This window comes from Manacus candei, unplaced genomic scaffold (genome assembly GCF_025592945.1).
Source record: "Manacus candei isolate 608988 ecotype Guabito, Panama unplaced genomic scaffold, ASM2559294v1 h1tg000005l, whole genome shotgun sequence".
NCBI classification, from domain to species: Eukaryota; Metazoa; Chordata; class Aves; order Passeriformes; family Pipridae; genus Manacus; species Manacus candei.
In genome coordinates this window covers 16978353-17000284 of record NW_026138053.1, presented here as the reverse complement: position 1 = coordinate 17000284, position 21932 = coordinate 16978353, and the positions used below count along the sequence as shown (strand labels likewise).

The following is a 21932-nucleotide window of genomic DNA, read 5'->3' as shown; positions in this document are numbered from 1 at the left end:
CTCTAACAGACTATCTCAAAGCAGTTCAACATGGGTAAAAAAGGAATATTGTCCTTCTGAACTTCAGGTTAGAATAACTGTGAGATGAAGATCTATAACTGGCCCAGGGAATATGGGAAAAGTACATTTTTGTGGCAATTTATTTAAAGAAAGAAAAAGTCAGCTGTCCAAGACTGCTCAAAGGTTTGGAATGTTACAGGCATGTTGTGAGAGGCTGGCTGGAGAAGCACATGCAAGTGAAATTGTGAAAGATGGATGATAAATGAAGTTTATCACAACTCCATAACTCATCATAGGAACACCAACAGTCATATGCTAAGAACTAGGCAAAGAGATGGTTCCAGCTTTGCTTCACAAGAATCAACATATCTCCTTTAGAAGAGACCTCTTTTATAATCCTTTGTGACAGGGCGGGAAGCAAGCCAGGGCTTTAAGGCAGAACTGTCTGCACCTTTCTTAGGATCAGCACTTCAAAAGTGGTTAAAGGTTTTTAATTCCTAAGCTAGGTTTTAGTAGAACTCAAACTGGAACAAGGTAGCTTTTCAAATAGACATAATGCAAATTTTTTGAAAAAGACAGGTTCAGATACAAAGTTTTGTAAACAATCTCTTCCCTACCCTTGCCGTCCATACATCCGAATCCTGTTCCCAGGTCCAGCAGTTTTCAATTCTTGGATTGCTACAAACAGCATTCCCTTCTAAAGCCTAAGGAGACTTTCCTTGTCTCTTGTCTCATGTAGCTATATAGGTGCTCCCTGCCTCTTATAAGTATTTCCCAGGTCCTCTGTAAACTCCCCAGCTGCTTGCTCTGAGCAGCAAAAGCTTTGCCAGGTGACCATGGCTAATAACACTCAGAAACTTTTTCCAAAGAAGCCCCAACACCCCTTTCCTTTGAAAAAGTTCACCTGGATGGAATAAATCCCTCATCAGGCCTATTTTCATCTTTTTATAAAGTGTAGTACACAATAAACTGTGATCAAACAAGTGACACAATACACCTTTCATCATACCCTGGATGGAATGTTGTGTCAGGGGAAGTTTAGGTTCGATATTAGAAAGAGGTTCTTTCCCCAGAGGGTGGTTGGGCACTGGAACAGGCTCCCCAGGGAAGTGGTCACAGCACCAAACCTGACAAAGTACAAGAATTGTTTGGATGATACTCTAGGGAACATGGTGTGACTCTTGGGGATGGTCCTGAGCAGGGCCAGGAGTTGGACTCGATGATCCTTGTGGGTCCACTCCAAATTGGCATGTTCTGTGGTTCTGCGATTCTGTGAATAAAGTGCTCAGTAGTTAATTTAAAAAATATCTTACTCCTAAATTTAACTTCCTTACTTTCACAGTACAGCAGGATGTTCTGTACCATTCAGCCCTCCCTGGTCGTGTTTCCTGGCAGTACCAAAACAGCAGAGAATCCTTAGGAGTTCTTTAACATATCTTTAACATGTGCTTGATCAAGAAGAGCTCACTGACCTCTTTTTTTCACTTAAAATGAGACTTTTTAATGTCATGCTCAGATATTTGTTGGATGGATATAAGAGCATATTTCTGTTGCAGGCAATGATGCTTTACTGGTGAGGGAACAGCAGGGCAGGGTTCGTTTTGTGAAACAAGTCATCTTTTCCCATGAAATGACCTTTACTGGTATTAAGACAGTTTGCTGGTTTGTTTTGGTGATTTTTTTTAAACTCCCTAAGCACAGGTTTGACACAGACTATGGAAGGCTGGCACAGGCTTTAATTTTTATTAACTCTTTACATTTAATGACTTTTCCTTAAACAATTTATTAAAAATCTTGGATCTGAGTTATCTACCAAATCATGATCCTCAGAATACAGACTTTTAATCTAATTAAATAAAAGCAGCAAATTTTTAAGAAATGAAGATGAACATATTTTCTAAAGTGAGAGGCCTAAGAAGTGGGAGAGGAAGCAAAGCACTGAACATCTATTTTTAAGGGGAATTTTCAGAAACAAAATAATTCCTGCATTTCTTGTTTCTGTCTTCTGCATAGAAAGAAGCCACTGTTTTACAAGCCAGACCATTTTGCCTTTGGGGAGGGGAAGTCAGGAACAGGGAAACTCCCTGTTGAAGGGACAGCAGCAGCATTCCCATGCCTTTAGCCCATTCCTGTGGCTCCCACAGCTGGAAATTAAACAGAAAAAGTGGGTAATGCAAACTTGTGGTCAGGTTTCAAAGCTAGTAGATTGTACCAGCTTGACATGTTTGAAATCAAACTGTGCATTCTTTCATTCCATTTTTCTATTGTTTGATTGATGTAGGTGTTTGAAATTTTATGGATATCCACTGTGACAGTGTACTATTGCTCTCCCCACCACCATAACTTTTAAAACGTTTGTTTTCCTCTTTCTTAATGCAGTATAAGATTAAATTTCACAGTGTGACTAACAGTGTAAGGGTAAGAAATATAAAATGTATTAGCAGCTTTATTTTGTAGGATAATTTCATGGGTCCTTCTAAATTATTTTTTCTCAAAAACGGTAAGTCCAGTGAAACATATCATGCAGATATGCTATCACAAATACGTTCCCACACAAATAACAGGATGACAAGCTACCATCTCTCTCCCATTACTTTTTATAATAAAGAATAATAAAGCTCTGGAGATTTCTTGGGAATTTAAGACATATTCAAAGCTGATGATAACATGTAAATTCCTTACAGGCTAAGGTAAGCCATCGGGGATATGACGCATTGGACACAAAGTAGTTCTGATAAATCAACCCTGACAGAGACGAACACAGTGACAGACCCACAGGCAACTCTGAAGTCAGCAGCTCTACTGCTTGTGAAGGTTGCCACAAAGCATAACATGCCCAGGTATTTCCACCTGCCTGTTGATTATTCTCATTCCTGTCAAAATGCATCTTTCTTGCAACACTGTCATTCACAAAGCATTTACTTTAGGCTCCAAAGGCAAACAGGCCAAATTCAGAGCCTTAGCAATCTGACATGAGCCCACTGCAGTCAATAGCTACAGCTGCTTATATATTCATGAAGAAATTTGTCTCAATACCTTAAAATGTGGGAAATTCTGACCTATTCAATTAAGTGCAATTTAGCATGGGTTTGTATGAATTTAAGGGATTATTTAAAAAGACAAAACTGCAAGATTGGATCTTAGATACTATCTGGAATTGTTCTATTAGTTTTACCATCACTGCTTCATCAATCTCTTCCCCTGGGCATAAGCAGCACAGGCATCACTGTAAGGTGGAGACTGAATGTCCATTTTCATTTAGTCATTTGCTTTCTGAAAGAGCAGGGCACTGGAAATAAGCCTTTCTCATTCCCTTCTTCCTATAAGTCTCCCCAGGTTTTTCAATACCATAATCATTTTGGGTCCAACAGAAAGTATATACAGTGAATTAATCATCCTTTTTCTTTTCCTTCATCCACTTCAACTCCCCTCCAACTCAAAAGGATAGTAACATCATTCCAGTCTATATTTGTCTTATCCACCATCCAGATGCCCAGGAAATATATATTGATTCTACTTTTCATATATAAAACCACTAGTTACATACACTGATTTTAGAAATGTCTAGCCACCTTGTAGTAGTTGGAACTAGTCCTGGGGAGAAGAAGATACATATAAAGATATACCCCAATGGGGTGCACAGATATAATTACGTGCTTAAAAATTAAGCACCTGCCAAAATACTACAAGGATCATAATCATAGCTGGCTTGCAGGAGTGAGAATAAATAAAGGATAGAAACAGTATTTATGGTAAAGATAGGTTGGATGTTTTTATCTAGGGGAAACTAAAAGACAAGATTGCTATATATCATCTGGAATGAATTTTGAACCTTTTACATACCTAAAAATAAAAACAGATGTATAAAATCCTATTGGCATAATAAAGCCAAAGGTTATTGTTGGCAAATGTGATGATCCCTAAAGTCTATCTTTAGGAGGACTAAAGGATGGGATAGACTAGATAGGATTCTGAGCAATCTAGGGATTATATACACAAGGTATAATATACATATATGTTAATATTTAGAGTAAATTTTTTTCTCTACATTTCTCAGTCTTGCTTTAATATCTGATTATAATTTGGTAGAGCATTAAAAGACTAAACCATATAATAAATTTTGGAAAATTACTGCAGTCATCATCTGGAATCAATCTGAATACAATAAATTAATCCATAGCATAAAATAAACATTGCCTGCTACACATCAGAATCTGAAAATATACACTGTAGATGCAATGATCATACCTGAACGTTGCTTTCTCCATACACTGAGAATCTGCACTAATACTGCACCTGTCACAGAAAGGTGATCTGTGGTTTCAGTGTCTGACAGCACTACAAACAAACAGGCATATAACCTTCGTTATTTTGCCCACTGTATGTCAGAAATTCTGCAACTCATTTTATAGTCATTCAACAGGACTACATTTTGGAACGTTCGGATTTTTTTCTGATCAATGTTTTGGTTTAGCAATCTAATGTCAAGGCACTATGTATAAATTCACCAAAATATTTTTCATGATACCTCTAGAACTTTCATATGTAAATAAGGAAATAATCTCATAATCTATGTGAAAATGACCAGACCAAATTTCATACTGAAATAGTTGAATTCCGGACTCACTATCATGTACTGAAAATTGTTATCTAGTACACAATTTATTTATTTATTGCTATGATAGCTTAATAATCAGTAGTCTTTAATCTTGAGTTTTGCATCACCTGACTTGTAAAATAAGAGAGTAGTGGAAGAAGCAATGTAATGGAACTTTCATTTCTTTAACTAAGAATCCAAATGTGAACTTCCATATTCCTATCTTTTTATTGCCTATTTTATAGAATATAATATAAATAAATTATGATAGATTTTCATTCAGAGCTTTAAATTTTGTACTTTTTCATCTTCCTCAACTATCACTACACTAGTAGACCTCATTACTTTTTGCTTCAGTCCAGACTGGCTACAAATGAATCTAATTATTTTATAGTTTGGGCAGTGTGCCTGGCAGACAGCAGGGCTTGGACACCCACTGCTGCTTTGAAGATACATGTTGAAAGAAAAACTTGACATTTTTCTGATAAAGTTAATAATTTTCATGGTATTGACTAGAAAATAATCACTTCCTGGAAAAAGATCAAAATATGGGCAGTTGAGATTATTACTGACTGCAACAGAAATACTGAAGCATTGGGAGCATCTGTTAGATATGCTTTTTAAAGTGTTAAGGGGAGATGAAAAACACTAAAAGTGAACCAAGTAGAAATCAACATACTGATCATTTAGTCTAACACATATTATAGAGAAAAAAGGTGTATCACAGTTTCAAGATAATATAGATAGAAAAAAGTGTATGCAAAGATATTCTGTTCATCCTGCATTTTCTGATTGTTTTGTGAGTCTCACAGAGTTGTTATATTCTTCTCTGTGTGTCCTAATATCAGATGCAAATATTCACATTTTTTTACATTAAACAATGATTAAAATAATATTTTCTTGACTTGCCTTTTTAACATCCATACAAATTCACAAACAACCTGTAAACACACTCTCTTTGAGAGAGGAACTGTGTGCTCTGCAGAAATGTATGCCCATGGACAGGAAGCTTAAGGCAATCTGGCAGTTTTCGTGCAATCCTTGTTTCATTATCCCCTGTCACACGAACTACTCGATGCCTTCGGGAGCTGCTGTTAACACACCCAGCCCACTGACCTCCTGGGACTGGTCCCCAAGACTCTGTTAAGGCCTGTGTACTGGAGGCTGCCTCACATTTCAAAAGGGCATGATCAGCCCTAAACGGAGTTTTCAAATCTTAAAAAATTAAAAGGCACCAAATCAAATTAAAAGCTTTGCCATGCCTAAATTTTAAAGCTACTACACATAACTCAACCACTTTCCTCAAAGGGGTTTCTCTCTCTTCTGGGATAAAAACAGAATTTGGTCTAGGGAAGAATTACTGCATGACATGCTAATGCATGTGATTCAGTTTTCATCAGCTAGGACTACTAAAATGGCCATTATTTTATGAACTGATGTGGATAATGAGAAATATCTGAAGTCTGCCAGCACTCTCATATGCCAAGGCAGTTCTCATTTGGCAACCTCTGCTTTGAGAGGATGTGTTACTTTGGAGGAATATGAGTTAAATATAATGGGACAAATATTTATTAAATTAAAACTATTAATGTATTTTTTCCTTTTATTATTATTATTTAGATGCACTTTATGTTTTGGTCCTCATTTTCTCAAACTTGGGCAAGTAAGACGGACCCTCTTGAGGCACAAGATCTCCCTGAAGTGTTACCCTTTGTTTTCTCTGTGTTCTTTGTTACTGATCAGGATAAACTTTTCTTCTACTTCAAAGTACTTTGACAAGTGATTCAGTTGCAAGGTGTCTATGCATAGGAATAGGAAGTACAGGACTGTCATGACTGGGCATAAATTCATTTGCTATCAGCTATTCACCTTCTTAGTTCTCTCCCTGTCTTAATTTCCTCCAGTTAAAAGGAACTGTGAGGGTGGTAGCATTAGTATTGCCAAAAACTAATAAACATGCTACAAGTGTGTGACACATGCAGACCATTAGTCTGTGCCTGCACTGCCTCCTTGTGTATTAGATAGGCCACCAGTACTCCCCCAACACAAAACAATACCACAAAATGATGCAGAACAGGCACTGTAAGAGGCTTTTTATGCTTAAACATCTGTGTTCTTAATTTGTCAAAAGTCATAGTTAAAAATGGACTGTAGTATGTAGATATTGGCCCACTGGTTCTAAACCAGTATTGATTGAAGCAGAACTGATCAGGGACACTGTCTGATAATAAGATAAACAGCGGCCAACAACAGTAACTGAGCCCATCTACACTGTTCCCTGCTAGTTCTCCCAGCCTACATATTTGTTTCAATTGGTCTCCAGTAAAAGAAAGTTTCAATTGGTCTCCAGTAAAAGAAAGTTTCGGATAAATCATAAAAAAAAAAATTAAATGTAGGAACCAAACAGACACCAGCAATTGAAGGCAAATATTTGAAAGTGTTGTGTTGCAAAACCACGACAGACTGAAGTTTTAGTTGGCCATTGAAAAAATTCATAAATGGCAATCAAAATATAGATTTTTGACAATTTTGGTGTGTAATGGTAATATCTAAAAACCAGACACTGAGAAACTAATCCCTACTTCAAATATATATATATATATATATAATTTTCAGTTGTCTTAAATGTGGCAAATTTTGGCACCCTTTTTATGTCATATTTTAGGAGATGTATCATGTGTCGAACTAATTGCTGTTTTTTTTCTTCTCTCTTGAAGTATAATTATGATTACAAGAAGTTATGATTACAACAAGTTATGATCCCAAAAAGAAATTCATGCAAATAAAAAGAATGGTAGGTTGTTGTATCAATTAGACTGTGAAGTGCTGTAAAGTATCAGTAGGTGAACCTTGAAAGATTAGGGAGTTTGGCTGAAATAAGCCCCCAAAACTTGAGCTGAATGACCAAGCTGAGTTGGCAATGCTGCATGATACTTGATACTTCCTGCTGCTTGCTGAACAGGATGGAAATGTTGTGCTGTTTATATGCTATAAAAGGCAATTTCAGCAATATTTTTTCTCTGTTCTGAGGGAGGTGCAGGAAGACCAAACTATTCTACAAAACAGTCATGATTAAGATCCAACAAAGTCAGTTAGACCAGGAAATACGGTGATTGCTGCTTTTCTTCAATGAACTCCACAGGATAACAGAGTTTTAACATTCTCTTTTAACCTGAGGCCAAACACATAGCACATTCCTAGAAAAATTCCAGTCAGAATATCTTCCATTCACAAATGTGTGGTCCTACAGCTCCACAATCCACAGAGAAACTAATATTCCAGTCATACCATGTGCTGTAGCTCTTCAAAGAGGTCACCTGTACCAGCATTGGAACAGTGCTTACTTTTGTATATATTAAGGCTATATAAAGCAAGGAAGGAGGAACTTCATAGAGAATTACAAATTTGTCAGACTACATCTATCAATGAAAAGAACAAAGTTAATGAAAAATGGTGCTCCTTAACTGTGCTAAGATTTTATGTAAATGAAGTTACTTTTCCTCTCATATAACAATACAGAAGCATGCTGATAATAAGGAGGGTTGGGGAATAGAAAAGACAATATAAGGCTTGTAGCAGTATCTGCCCAATTCTCAGCTCTGTAGCATCTGCAGAGTCCAATGCCAATTTGTAATTTATACCCAGGTTATACATTATAACCTGCTGCTATAATGTAAGACAGTATCAGTCTCTGGTTTTCATTTGTACTGTTTCTATGCTTACCTGCAAGGGACCCTGTACAACAGAACGTTACTTAGGGATGAAGATACATTATATTAAAAAACCTAACATCGAGTGTAACAAAAGTCTTGTTCAGTTCTAAAGAATGAATTCCAACAGTAAAACAAAATATAGACCCTTATATGGTATAAAATACTATTTTCTTTTGAGGAAGAAAACGACTAAAGGTTCCGGCTGCTAACTACATTAGCACAAAACGTGCTGACAAGATTTTTGCATTTATGTGAAATGAATTTAACTGTTGATGCTTTATTTTCCTAAGCCTTAAACCTCTGCCTAATAGTAGACTTCTCCCCAGCCTAGAAGACACTAAGTCATTGGTTTCTACCAGCTGGTATAAAGCACTGGCTTCCATCAGTGCCTACCTCCTTATCTCCTTGCTTCCCATAGGTTCAAAATGCAAGTGGAAATTGTGACAAGCATGCAAGTATCAGCATTAAAGTAATTTCTAATAGTAGTTTTATCTTTAGGAAGGGCACCAATTTCTACAGAAAATCACAACACAGTAAATCAGATTCTATTAATACCTCCCTTCTTAACACCACCTTTGGCAGTCTTGCAGATTACTCAGGGTTTAGGACAGTTACAATAGTGTCAAACCCTGACACTATTACTTGAACACTAACTATAACCTGAATTAACTACCATATAAGGAAGTAAACCCCATAGTTAAAGACAGTATTATTCAATGATTTCTACCAACATAATTAATTTGGGAGAACTTGTAGAAAGGTATAATGGCTCTTAGCTAAAACCTTTGGCCTAAGTCTGTCATCTCCTCTTCCTAAACATTCTACTAGTTCCTATCGCACTAATACAGCAAGGCACAGTTCTCTATTAAAAGAATTACTATTTCCAGGGTTCAGCAGGAACAATCTGGCTTCTTAAGACTTGAAAATCCTCAGCCCTACCCATGTGCCAAATCTCTCTTTTCTTATTTTTAACAATATCCCTTATTTCTGTTAACCAAGTTCTGTAAGAAGGATTATACTTATTTATTTACGAGGTATCATCCCTAAAGTAAAAAGCAACACAGGTTATTATCTTGCTTTGATCTTATCTTCAAGGAACATTGAAGATTAAATTTTCCAAATTTGTTCTTATCTTCATGATCCTGAAGAACAGGAGGCAACTTTGATGGTTGACATTTTTAACTCTCAGTGTTAACCATATTAACAAAAAACTGTATAAAAGCCCGCAGCAAGAGATGTATGAACTCCTACCACCTACAGCTCCCTTCCCAAAACAGGAGGCTGTTTCAAACAGCAGTCATGTCATTTAACCCTTTAAATCCCTAATGCTTACCTTAACACTAACTTTATTCCTTACACAGGCCTAGAAGTTTTAACCTCTCACACTGGTGTTTCTGGTAGCAATTCCTATTAGTGCACATTCAGTTTAAAAATTTAAGGATGTTTTCACCAGAAACTCTAGGAATTCAACCTTCAGTATAAGTACAGCAACAAATATGCATCCAATTTGTAGCCGCATCTCAGCCCTGCACAATGCAGCTGTCACTCCAGCTTTGCCTATTCTCAGTACACTCTCCACAGGGAAAAAAAGTTGGTAATGTTAATGTTCCTGTAGTCTTTTGCTACCTTAGCTAATGAGTACTGAACTACGCTGTTTCGTATTGAATTTCTTTTACTATCCTCTGCCCTCCCTAATTCCTGGGAATCTGAAAGAAAGAATCAATGGGTCATTCCCTAGCCCAAAGAGTTTGCTGAGGGACAGAGAAAGCCTTGGCTTCATCCTTCAAAACCTATGATAATGGAACTGGGAGAGTTCAGTGAAGCCTCAAGCTATGATTGGTATCAGCAAAAGGTATATTACCTTTCTAGAAGATGGAATCATGGGAAGTCATTATTTTGTCTATGTGCATGCATTCAAATATTTCTCTCCCTTTAAAACTACAGAAAGAAGCTGATTAGCATTTCACCTAGCAGAGATTATTCCACTAATCTCCATTGGTAAGATGTCTTTTTTTTACGAGGGTTCACTTCCCCAAATTTCTTCCCAACATTAATCACATAACACAAAACTCTCAGAAAACACAGGTCTGCACCAGAAAAGAGACTATGATGAAATATCTACCTACCTAAATCAAAAGAAATAAAGTAATAGAGAAGGCAGTGGGTGATGACTTAAGGCAGACATTTATTTTGCAATATTCACTTATGTGCTGTGAACAGAATTGGAAAGGGCATCAATGTCTGTGTGAAGCTAGAAACTAAAAGTCAAGATCCCTGAGATACATGGAAACCAACAATAAAAGCATATCCTTCCTTACAGTGCACTACTTATTCCCAATTAAATGACTCCTTTATATACAGAGAGAGGTCTCTTGTTTTTGGTGATGTCAAGGAATATGCTGGGAAAAACACAGTATGATTGCAAGAGAGCCAAAGAAAACCGTATTTTCACTTATATTGCATTACAGTGCCTATAGTCTGAAGCATGTGAGAGTGCTGCTGCTGTGAGTTTCTTGTAACCTACAGTGGTCCAAGGAAACATATTCTCTTCTCCATAGTTCCTAACCCCTCCCCCTCTCTGCCCCAAAATACAACAATGACCCATCTGTGCACATACAAGAGAGCAATTCCTAATATTTAAACACGGGCTAATCTGCCAACGTTGATGTATCAGGGACAGAACATAATGAATGTCACAGTGCTTAGTCTTTCTTTTCACTAAAACTGTCTTGAAGAGTAATGAGGAACAAAAAGGTCGACAGAAAGAACAAACCACTGTGGATCACAGCTGATTCAAAAAATAACATTCTTTTCTGCTTTTCTTTGAAAAAAAATTTCACATTTTAACCCTCTTTCAGATTCAACAAAGAACATATTTCTCCTGACATTACATCTAAGGGTTGAAAATTTCTAACAAAAATCTTTGAAGAATAATTTTATGGCACTCAAAGCTTATCCATGCTCTGAATCATTATCTATTCTTTGGCATATTTTCATGGCACCTAGGCTGCAATTACTTCACTCTAGAACATCATCATTGCAATTAAGAAGGTTAAAAGCAGTAACTAACAAAATAAGTTAAATGTAACTAATTTAATTGTAAATAAATAGTCCTTAAATACTGAATTTGACAGGCTGCAAGATGTGAATCTTCATCTAAATGGCATGTAACTTCTCTCTCGTAACTGTTGAATTTGATGGCAATTTCTTAAACGTCTGTGTGGCTTGATATGCCAGCATGCAAAAATAACTGAGCTAGCTCTAAATTAACGTGGTCCCTGCACTAGAATTAATACAGACTTATACAGAATTGTATATTAATATAACATGTTATATTAACCTGGCTTAAAACTTTGCATTTTTTCTTATTTGTTCTTCTTCAGATTGATGTAGGACCACAAAAATCAGTGGGCATTCTTCCACTGACACTTTGGGAGATGAACCACGTACCCTAAACTTTAAATAATGGTAAAGGCACTGTGTAAAATTAGTATTCTCTACACTCTGAGAATACTTGTTCTTTTTCACCACTGTCTGAAATACTTCCATTTCTTCCCTTGGGCAGAGAGAGAGTTTTTCCTTTTTACTGGTATACAGTATAGCTGTACTCATTTAGGCCAACAGGAACGCTCAAAAAAAAAAAAAGTCAGAGAAGCAATGTGTGATAAGAGAATGGAAGTAGCAAGAATGATGGTGACAGAAAAAGATGTGTTATTTACAAGCATGAAGAGGAAACTTGAAACTTTAGAGCATATGAGATTTTCCAGTGACAAAGTATTGAGTAAAAACAATTGCCATTGGGACTACCTACTGACATGGTAATGAAGGAGGCTGAAGCATCCAGTTAACTTGATCTGTTTTAGACAGAATCTAGTAAATGACGGAACAACACAGACTGGCAAAGAAACAGTAATGGTACTGACTTTTGGGGACCTGTACGTAGTTAAAGTTAACTGTAAAACCAGATGAAATATTCTATAAGCAGCTGGGGGTAGTCTCACAATTGCTGGGGAGATGCCTTAGTGAACAGGGTGCCGCTGGGCTAAATGGCTGATGATCTTAGAGGTCTTTTCCAACATTAATGATTCTATGAGTAAGTTTTTGTACAGAAAAGTGGGATGCATATGGCATTTTGGTGCTCCACAGCTGTACTGCAGGTAACTACCTGAGCTGCCTGAACAACCTTGTGTATCTCTTCACTCATGTGAATGGCACCCAACGCACAGCACTTAAGGGAGCTCAGATGTGATGGATCTCAGTCCCCTCAGTTGCAAATATAATGATTATTATACCCACTGTTTCAGAAAACCAAGGACAGAAAGAACTAGTTATATTACTACAGTGCAGCAAAAATAAGCTATTATAGGAAAGGACAACAAATTTCTGAAGTATTCTTTGACATATAAAAGAACATGTATTTTGATAAGCCACAGGCTTATTAATTGCTGTAAGGCATGAAAGATCTCAGTGAAGGCAAATTTAAAAAAAATCTATATACATTTCTACTAAAATGTGACCATGGTTTTCTCTCATTTTTCAGAGGAGCCACAGCAGAATCTGATCCCAACGGAGGATCTTGACTGGACATACCACCTACCTACGGGCCGGTCCCCGTAACCGACTGCTGCACAGGTGGGGCAGGACAGGAGCGCGAACGGGAGGTTTCACGGGGAGGAGCCGTGACACCTGGCTCCCCGGGCTGCAGGGTGTGGTGAGGCGGGGAGCGGGGCGCCTGTTTAGTGGCGGGCTTTTCCTTCACCATCCCGCTCATTTCTTTCTTACAGTGGCCTTGGAGCGAAGCTCCCGGAGGTTCCTCCAGGGTGTGTGAGAACAAACTGCGCCTCAGAGGGGTGTGAGAGGGAACGGGCCGCCGGGGCCGGACCTGCCGCCGCACCAACGCCACCGGGCAGTTTCGTGGACCCTGAAGGGCCACCCGGCAGAGGCTTCACCTCAGCGCCCCGGCTCCTCTCACGCACGTTCCTCCCCTCAAACTTGCCCTGCCTCGCTCCCTCCCAGCCGCCGTCCCCCTCCCCTTGCTTCCCGCGTCCCGCCAGTGTCGCCCCCGGCCCATCTCTCCCTCTCCCCCTCCGGTCCCCGCTCCGCGGGGCGCCGCGGCCGCCTCTGCGCATGCCCGGGGCCAGGGGCCCGCGCCGTGCCGGGGCGGGGGGCGGCGGGGCGGCGGTGCCCCAGGGACGGGACACTCCGGCGGTGCCCCAGGGACGCTCCCGCCCCGCCGGCCCCGCTCCCCGAGCGCCTCCGGCACGGCCGCTCTCCGCCGCCGCGGGGGCCGCCGGTGCCGCCGGTGCCCGCGGAGCGGCCGGTGTGCCGCCGCCGAGGCGGAGGGCGGTGCTGTGGGCGGCCGGGGGAGCCCCGCGATTGGCCTCCGCCCGGCGGCTGGCGTGTCAGTCGGGCTCCAGGGGTGGCCCTGGGAGCCGCTCGCCCAGCCCTCTGACGGGATGAAGCCTTTAGGGGGATGCGGCGCTCTTTGCATTTTGATTAAAGCCCCTCAGCTCCCCTCAGTCTGAAGGCAGGGCACCGGGGAGGACGGGTCGGAGGGGCCTGTGCGAGGCCGGGCGGAGCGTGAGCGGGGCGAGACAGAGAAAATCCCTCTCGGTTTATCACGTATGGCTCTATAGGAGAAATCATCTCTGGGAATATAGTGGAAAGGACGGAGCTGGTATAAACTGAAGGCGCCCGTGTTTAATTCACACTTGTGGGTGCCCAGCATGGAGATGCAGAGAAGGTCCACAAGGTGGAAAACGAGAAGGTGGCCCTGGGACTCGGCTGTAACCGTGCTCATCACCTTCGCTATCCTTCTCCGGACTGCAGAGGTCAGAGGAGGTAAGAAAGCAAAGGGGAGCCGGGGAGTCCAGTCGCCTCTCTCTCCTCCTCGGGGAGAGGACCCAGGGCACGGTTGGGGCCGCGTTTCAGAGGAAACCTGTCAGAGCGGCTCCCGGTGCTGGGGAGGCGAGAGCACACGAAGGCGCTTGGGGCCGGCGCGGGGACCCGCTGGGAGCCCCCGGCGGCGCGGTGGGGGTGCGTCCCTCCCAGGTGCCGCGGCGGGACGGCTCCCGTTCAGCCGCAGCCTTAAACTTTGGATGTGGTTTTAATGAGGTAAAGGGGATGCACATTGGCGGGGCGGGAAGATGAAAGAAGTAGTTGTTGAACAGAGCGACTTATCCTTTTCCAGCACTGGACTCTGTTTTGTGGAGTGTGCGTCCGATTTTCAGTGTTGTTGAACTGCTCAAGTTCACCAAGTTGTGACTGAAATGGAACGACAAGTATCTGCCTTCTCCTCAGAGGGGCGAGGAAAGGGAAAGTTGGGGGTGGGGGTGGAAACTCTGTGCTCTGGCTTTCTCCATTCTCCGCTCTGTTATTTTTCCTTTTGGAATGGTTTTCAGTGGGCAAAAAGTTTTCCAGGACGCAAGGGTGGGAGACGATATATTTGAAGGGGCCCTTTGCCAGCCGATGCGGAGGGCAGCCCCTGGGGCAGCGGCGCCCCGCAGGTGGAGATGCCCGGGGCAGCTCGGTGGGCTCAGCCTGACGGTCGCTGGGCTCCACACGGGCGGTGTCAGGGCCGGCGCGCCGTGCCCAGCCTGCTCCCCACTTTGCAGCCTCCCCGGGCTATCGAGTGGTCCCTTAGGTGTCCGTGGACCTGGTGGGCAGGGTGCGGCCCGCGGGGGACTTGTAGCGGGAACAAGAGCCAGGCAGCAGCGCAGCAGCCTCAGCAGAAAGGAATCGCCGCCCCCTCCCCCGCACCACTCCTCGCGTCCTCCGCACTTCTCCCCTCCGCACCGCTCCCCGGCATGGCTCAGCCCCAGGCCCCCGGCCCATCTGGGCTTTCAGAGCTGTGCTCGCACGTTCGCGGAGCTGCAGCGTGTAGTCTCTGGTGGCGGGAGAGCTTTCCTCTCCTCCCGAGGGTGAAAACGCTGCTCCTTCCTCCCTCCCTCCCTCCCACCGGAGCCCGCAGTCGCATCTGAGGGCCAGTCTGGCTGGAATGGAGATTTTTATTTTGCTGTGGGGCTTAACTCTCTGGAATGAAAGGTTTATTTTTTACACATTTATTATTTTAACGAGGTACTTCTCGATCTGAATTCCTACTTTCCGAATCAACAGGCGTCCTAGAGGGAGCAGGGAAAGGTGACCAGTTTCCATTCAAGCCTTTATACCTGGGCACAACCTTGACGGTGTCAGATCAATCAGGGCTCCTGCCCCCTGCTGGCCCCGCTTCTGACAGGGACTGCAAGGGGTCAGATTTCATTCCTATTGCAATTCCACGGACTCGGTGGAATTACACCAAGAGTGAATTAACCTCGCAGAGCTTCAAGGATTCAGCTACTCGTTACTATGTCTGAACTAAATTTCTTCAAGAAATGATACTGTCCTTAAAGGCACGATCGATTTCTTATGATACTTTTCATAGTAAAACTGACTAAATTAGGTAGGATTTATGTAGATTATGTTTACATAGTGGGTTGGATGCAAATGACAAGTTAAAAGAAAACCTAAATCCAAACAGCCCAGCAAAAATCAACAGAAATTATGCGGTACTTACTGAACTATATTCAGCAACATTAGGCAGACTAATTTGGTTTTGGTAACTTTATTAAAAACTTGAAAATCTTTTCTTCTAGTCTTCTGCATAAAGGACACTTCAGAAACTTAAAACTACAGGCTTCTTGTGTTTGTAGAAGCATTCTGAAAAGAACTTGGTTCTTGAACTTTTCTGAAATACAGTATGCTATTTGCTTAGAAACTACAGGGAACTGTGTGTTTAGGGCTTGATCTGTTATTGAAGTCAGTATGAGTTTTTCCATTGACTGCAGAGGGAGTAGAATTTGACCTAATTTCTCTAACAGAGTACAAGGGAGGTATTTCTGAATCATCTTTTATGCATTCTAATCTTATTTAAAGCAGTTAAAAGATAACATAGGACATAATGACTCATATTTGGAAATAGGAGAGGAAAAATAACAAGGAATAAAATCAAATAGCATACTACAGCAGGTAAACAATATGACTAAATGAAGATGCTGGATAAAATATGAATGCTGGGCAAAATACGAATTGCCCTTATAAACGCTTTTAAATCCTATATTCTTCAATTTTGTTTTCATAAACTACCTCTATGAAAAGAAAATTAGCTTTATATGAATACATCATGTAATCATATAGCAGTGACTTCTTTTTAAGACAACAAAAACCATTCCATGTAGACAAACCTGAACAAATTCCTAAAATTCATGACTTTTTCCAAGTTTCTTTATTTAACACACACACGCACGCACACACACACTCACACAAAGAGGGAAGTATGAGGTGTCTTTCATAGAAGTAAGAAATGGTGTGTGAGGGTGTGTTTGGGCTTTTGAGTTATTTCTTCTTTAGACAGAAAAAGTTACAGAAGTGAGAATAAACTGAATGGGAAAAACAGTGACTCATATTTGGTCAGCTCAGTGCCCACCAGCTCTTAACCAGCTCTTTTTAGAAAATATTTTTGCTTTAAGACTTGGCTAAAGCAAACAAAATTCAGTATTTTAAAAGACATCCTTTGATTTCCTTTCCCTTCCTTACCTTTAATACTAAATCTGTTGGTAATGTGTTTGGAATGAATAAACTCATTTAGTTGAAATGGCATGGCTTCAACACTATAAATTTTTTGTAAGAGCTTGACATCAATGCACTATTGTGATGCTGATTTAAATTTCATGGGCGAGAAATGAAAAATCAGTCTTTTTATTATTTATAAGCTTTTCCAAGCAAATGGAAATCCAGCTCTTAATCTGAGTAAAAAAAAAGATTTAAGAAGCCTTACTGAAAATGAGGCTATGAAGATATATATGGAAAACACACTTTGGACCTTCTATGTAAGTGACAAGCAGATTTGTTTCTAATATAGGATAGATACTTCTTACTGTCCTCTTAGACAATACAAAGGTTCCTTGTGCTTCCCCCACCCAGGCTTGGAAACTAGTGGGCGTTCTAGGTGCAGAAGGAATGCAGAACTGGGCCAACTAGTGATGGCAAAAGGAGAGTCTTCTTTGTGGATGCTCACTTAACACTGTTGCTTATGTGTAATTGCTTAGTAAGTTACACTGTAATTGCTTAGTAAGGAAGATATGGATCTGTTTCTTGAATGTATCCAGCTGGTCTAAACCTGTACAAAATGAAGTTTTAAACTAGAAAAGTATACATTTCTTCTCAGAACTGTTAGTGATGTAAAGCACTTCTGATTTTAACTGATCAATTCACTTTGAAGATTGAAAAAGAACACAAACATTTAAATTATTCCTTTATTTCTTGGTGAAATTGTCTTGTATGTTAGTTTGTGTGGGTTTGTAAGATTAATATTCACAAAGTCAGCAAAAATGAATAAATCAAAGAGTGACATCACTAGATGCAGCTAGTGGTCCTAGCTTAAGTTTTTTCCGAGTCCCAAGGATCAGCAGGTGAAATGGTCCAATCTCCCAGTTTGAGAGAGATGTGCACGTATACATCTGTTTTGATATATAATTTAGATTTCTTAATTGTTTATAAGGTAAAATAATTATTTCAACTGCAGCAGCAGACATCAAACAGAAAAATGACTGGTATGTGGTGTTAATTTTCTAGAGCGTGTGTCTTTGCATTTAATTTAGGAGCCTCCACAAGGATCCAAGAAAGGACTATTTGGGCTGCAGGAAATTATGTCTTTCTACTAGCTCTGCAGAAAAGAAGTTTCTCAACTTCATTTTTATGTATATCTTAACAAATGTAACTGTATATAAGTGCATATAGAACACCCACAAATACTCGGTGGTTTTGGCTTGAAATAATCTCTGTCTCTGACACCTATACTTGGAATGACAGTAGGAAAAAAAATCTTTGATAGAAAACATTTCCTGGTGCTATCTTTTGTTCTGATTAGTAGAAAAAAAAAAAACCACACCAAAACCAACCCACCCCCAGCCCCCTGTTGCTTGTAAATTTGGTGTCTGCAGCAGTTGTAAAATGTAGGAAAGAGGCTGTCATACTCATTTTTACAATTGTCATGCCTAAACTTACTTGATGTTCTCCAAGTAGAACCCTTAATACTAACATAGTTGCAGCACACTAAAGGAGCCATGACACTACTGACGTGAAGTTATACCTAAAACAGACTGGAGCAATTATGTCTTTTCCGGGTTTGTTTTGTACAGTGGCAAACAGTAGGGTTTCCATCTGCCAGCAAGATTAAGAAGTTGCTTTTCTTTTCTCTGTAGAGCACTCTGCTTCTTTTCAGAAGAAATCCTCCTAGCATTGGTTAATTTATCATTGTTCTGAATATTTGTTGATAATAGGGGGGAATAAATTAAGCAGAGCTTTGGAGAAATCTCTGATGTTCTAAGAATGTGAAGTCTCATGCAGTGATAAAGATTTGCCCTCTGAATGGACACAATAGAGAGCAGTGGCTTAAAAGGAATTAGGTTAACACACATGCCTGTTGCAAGGGCTTATAACTGTTCTACTCGGTATTAAATACCAAGTTTACAGACTGTAAATGTAAGGATTAATTGTTGACCCGGTTATTGCAATAGTAGTAGAATCTGGCAAAACTTAAATTCCTTTTAGCACATTAGCACACATAAGGGGTTGTAAAACCTTTGAATTTCAGGTCTGGGACTTCACTGTGTGTCAAAGTGTTAATGCACACAGTGTGTGAGACAGAAGGGATTTGGCAGAGCTCACATTATGGAAGTGAAGTGTTTTCTGCAAACCAAACTGAAAGATGTATTATAATAGATGATTTAAAAAAACAAAGATCCCGATCCTGCTATATATAATGTCAGTGGCAGCTAAGCTTTGTCTGTAATACAAATTAACTTAGTTGTGAGTCAGATTATGGTCACATTGTGAAAGTATTGCTGTAGAATAAGTGTTACCTACTCTGTTGCTTAGCTGTGTACCTTACCTTACTCAAATTATCATAGTAATCAAGCATTCATAGTTTATAAAAAAATAAGTTCAGGATTTTACAACCTTGCTGTCTGCTTAAGAGGAATTCCTGCTAATATTAGTAGAATAGAGAACTGAGTCTGATTTCCTTGCCTTGCTCTCATAAGAGAGAGAATACCTTTGATATCAGTGACAGTATGGTGGAAACTTTTAGTCGTATGAGTTGTTTCTCTATAAAATTAAATAGGATTATTTTAAATGGCACCATTTCTAAATCTCGTCCTTAGCTGTATTCTGTGCTTAAAGCTGAAAAACGTACAAATGTTCCACATTTGAAAACTCCCATTTATTAGAAGATACTTATGAAGTCTTATTTGGGTTATTTCTGAATAAATAGCTTGATAACAAAACTTTTAAGTGGGCTCAGTTTCTTTCATGTTTAATTGCTGAGGGAACACCTTGTCTGTTCTGTAGCAGGGACCATTTTTTAGACTGTCTTTTTTTTTTTTTTGATAAGGCAATAGAAACTGGATACCTCAAGAATGTAATACTTGTTTTGCTGATTTTCACAGTTGAAAGTACCGTGTCTACTGTCTGTACAGAAAGAACTTTTTGAATGTTTAGCAGAGACCTCAAAATAGTTAGGCACTTGGACTGCAGTCCTGATAGATTTTGCTCTGGTGCTAAATGATTGAACAGCTCCACAGAAATATGGAGACAGCTGTTAAAGTATTGTAAACCCATGGATCAGTACAGGTCTGCACCAGATGATGAACTAGCCCAATCTTCTGGGGTAACAGGTGAAACCTTTTATGGAATCAGCATCAGGTCTTGAGTGCTTGATTGCAGTCAATGTTGCTGAACAAGTGATAAAAGTAAAACCTATCTAGCCTCAAAGAAGGTCTTGGGTAATAAAAAAGTCGCATTTTATGGTAAAATACATAAAACAAATATGATAAAAACTCTCAAAATCTAGGTTGCACTCCAGAATTATGCAGTCTAACAAAACCTAGAAATATTCTTTTTTTTTGCTGAATATTTCCAGTACATAAATCAACCTGGAAGCTAAAGTTGTTAAAGATCTGAGCCTGTAGCTGAATATAGACAAGTTTTCCACTGTTTTCAGAATGAGATTTGAGTGAGGGTTTTCGTGGTTTTTTGGTTTTTTAGAGGGGTTTGTTCATTTGTTTGTTTGTTATTGGTTTGGGGTTTTTTGTTTAGTTGGTAGGTTGGTTGGGTGTTTTTTACTTTATGAGTGTTAGAGATTGGTCATTAAAAGGAGCTATAGTTAGTAGTTGGTGAGTATCAAAATTGCATCCCATATATACCTAAACTATACGCATAGTCTTTGAAATACTATAATGTATTCAGTAGATTTGGCAGCATAAGAAGTCAATGAAAAATTTCCAAATAACTGGTATGGAAACAGAAGTAGCCAATTCTGAACAATTTCACACAAGCTTCTGTTGGTGAAATAGTCAATCCTAGCCATTGAAAGCATTCCTATATGCATCTGGATAATTGCTAGTTCTCATAATCATTAAATATGAAAGCACTGCAATAACACGTTCTTCTAACAATGTCACCAGTCAAGATCCCAATTACATAATTAATCTAAAAGCTAACATAGGAAAATTCTTAACAGGTAAAACAACCTTAAAGTATGTCTCTAGAAATATATATAAGGGCAACATACATTTGGTTTATCTCATAAATTTGTATTCAGTTTCCTTAAAAAAAGCCCAGCTTGATTTTCAGGAGCACTGTGTAATTACTTTAGGCAACTCAATTGGTTTCATTTTTGTACCTTGAAGATGCTCTGTAACTCACTTCTGCAGCCCATAAAACAGAGTTCATTTTATCCAGCTCTGTGAAGTCCTTTGGTTAACATCTATGAAAAGTGTTGGAACCTTCACAAAGGACACTGCAGAACCGATGCATTTGATGCTTCCTCCCAGAGCAGTCTTCTGTTACATGTCTGGGCTCTCAGTGGAGCTGGGATTCTCAGACTGCCAGGCCTAAAACCATGTGAGGAAGGGCAGCTCTACTCAGAGCTAGCCAGTAGGAAATGCTGAGGACAGAAGTGTCTGATCCTTTTCTAGTGCTTAGACACCTATGGCCAAACTGCAGGGAATCGTTGCTTGGGATACAGAGACTGGAGTCTGCAGTGGGAAGGTAATAGAGTCCTTTCTAAGAACTGGGAAGCTCAGTGAAGCGTTTGGGCATAACGTGCCTTTGAATTCCTGCTTTTGGATGTTTACTTCTGTATTAATGCTCACCAGATGAAGAACACAGTAAAATAATAAGTAGAGATAATAATAATTCTGTGTATTTGTGGTTTTAAAAGATATCCATCGTAAGTACCCACAACAAGTAAAAAGTCTAAGGGTAAAAACAGAAACAGAAATATTCTTACCACATTAGAAATAGCACAGATTTCTAGTAATAGATGGGCCTTGTCTTGTATCCTACAGGTCAACAAGCTAGCAGTTTAACAAATCTAGGTTCTAATGCTGCTGGTAAAGACCTCTTATATTCATTAAGCTTTGGACTATTTAATGAGTGTCAGAAACCTTCATCATAGCAGTGTTTATCCTTACCCAGCTTTAGAATACGTGGAAGGTCCTTAGAATGAGCACTTATAAAGATTCAAAATTTTAAGAAAAGTAAATAAACTAAATAACTGTAGGCTATTATGCCTCTAATGG

General features: G+C 39.8%; 1 protein-coding gene across 2 annotated transcripts in view; it reads left to right on the top strand.

Annotated features, from left to right (window-relative positions):
* Positions 1–13772: 13772 nt before the first annotated feature.
* COL11A1 (collagen type XI alpha 1 chain) overlaps positions 13773–21932 on the top strand; it is a 133819-nt gene continuing 125659 nt past the window's right edge. For both annotated transcript variants that reach the window (XM_051800312.1, XM_051800294.1), the window contains exon 1: positions 13773–14151. In XM_051800312.1, coding sequence (XP_051656272.1) covers positions 14037–14151 — 115 coding nt within the window. In that variant the 5' untranslated portion in view covers positions 13773–14036. The remainder of the gene's footprint in view (positions 14152–21932) is intronic.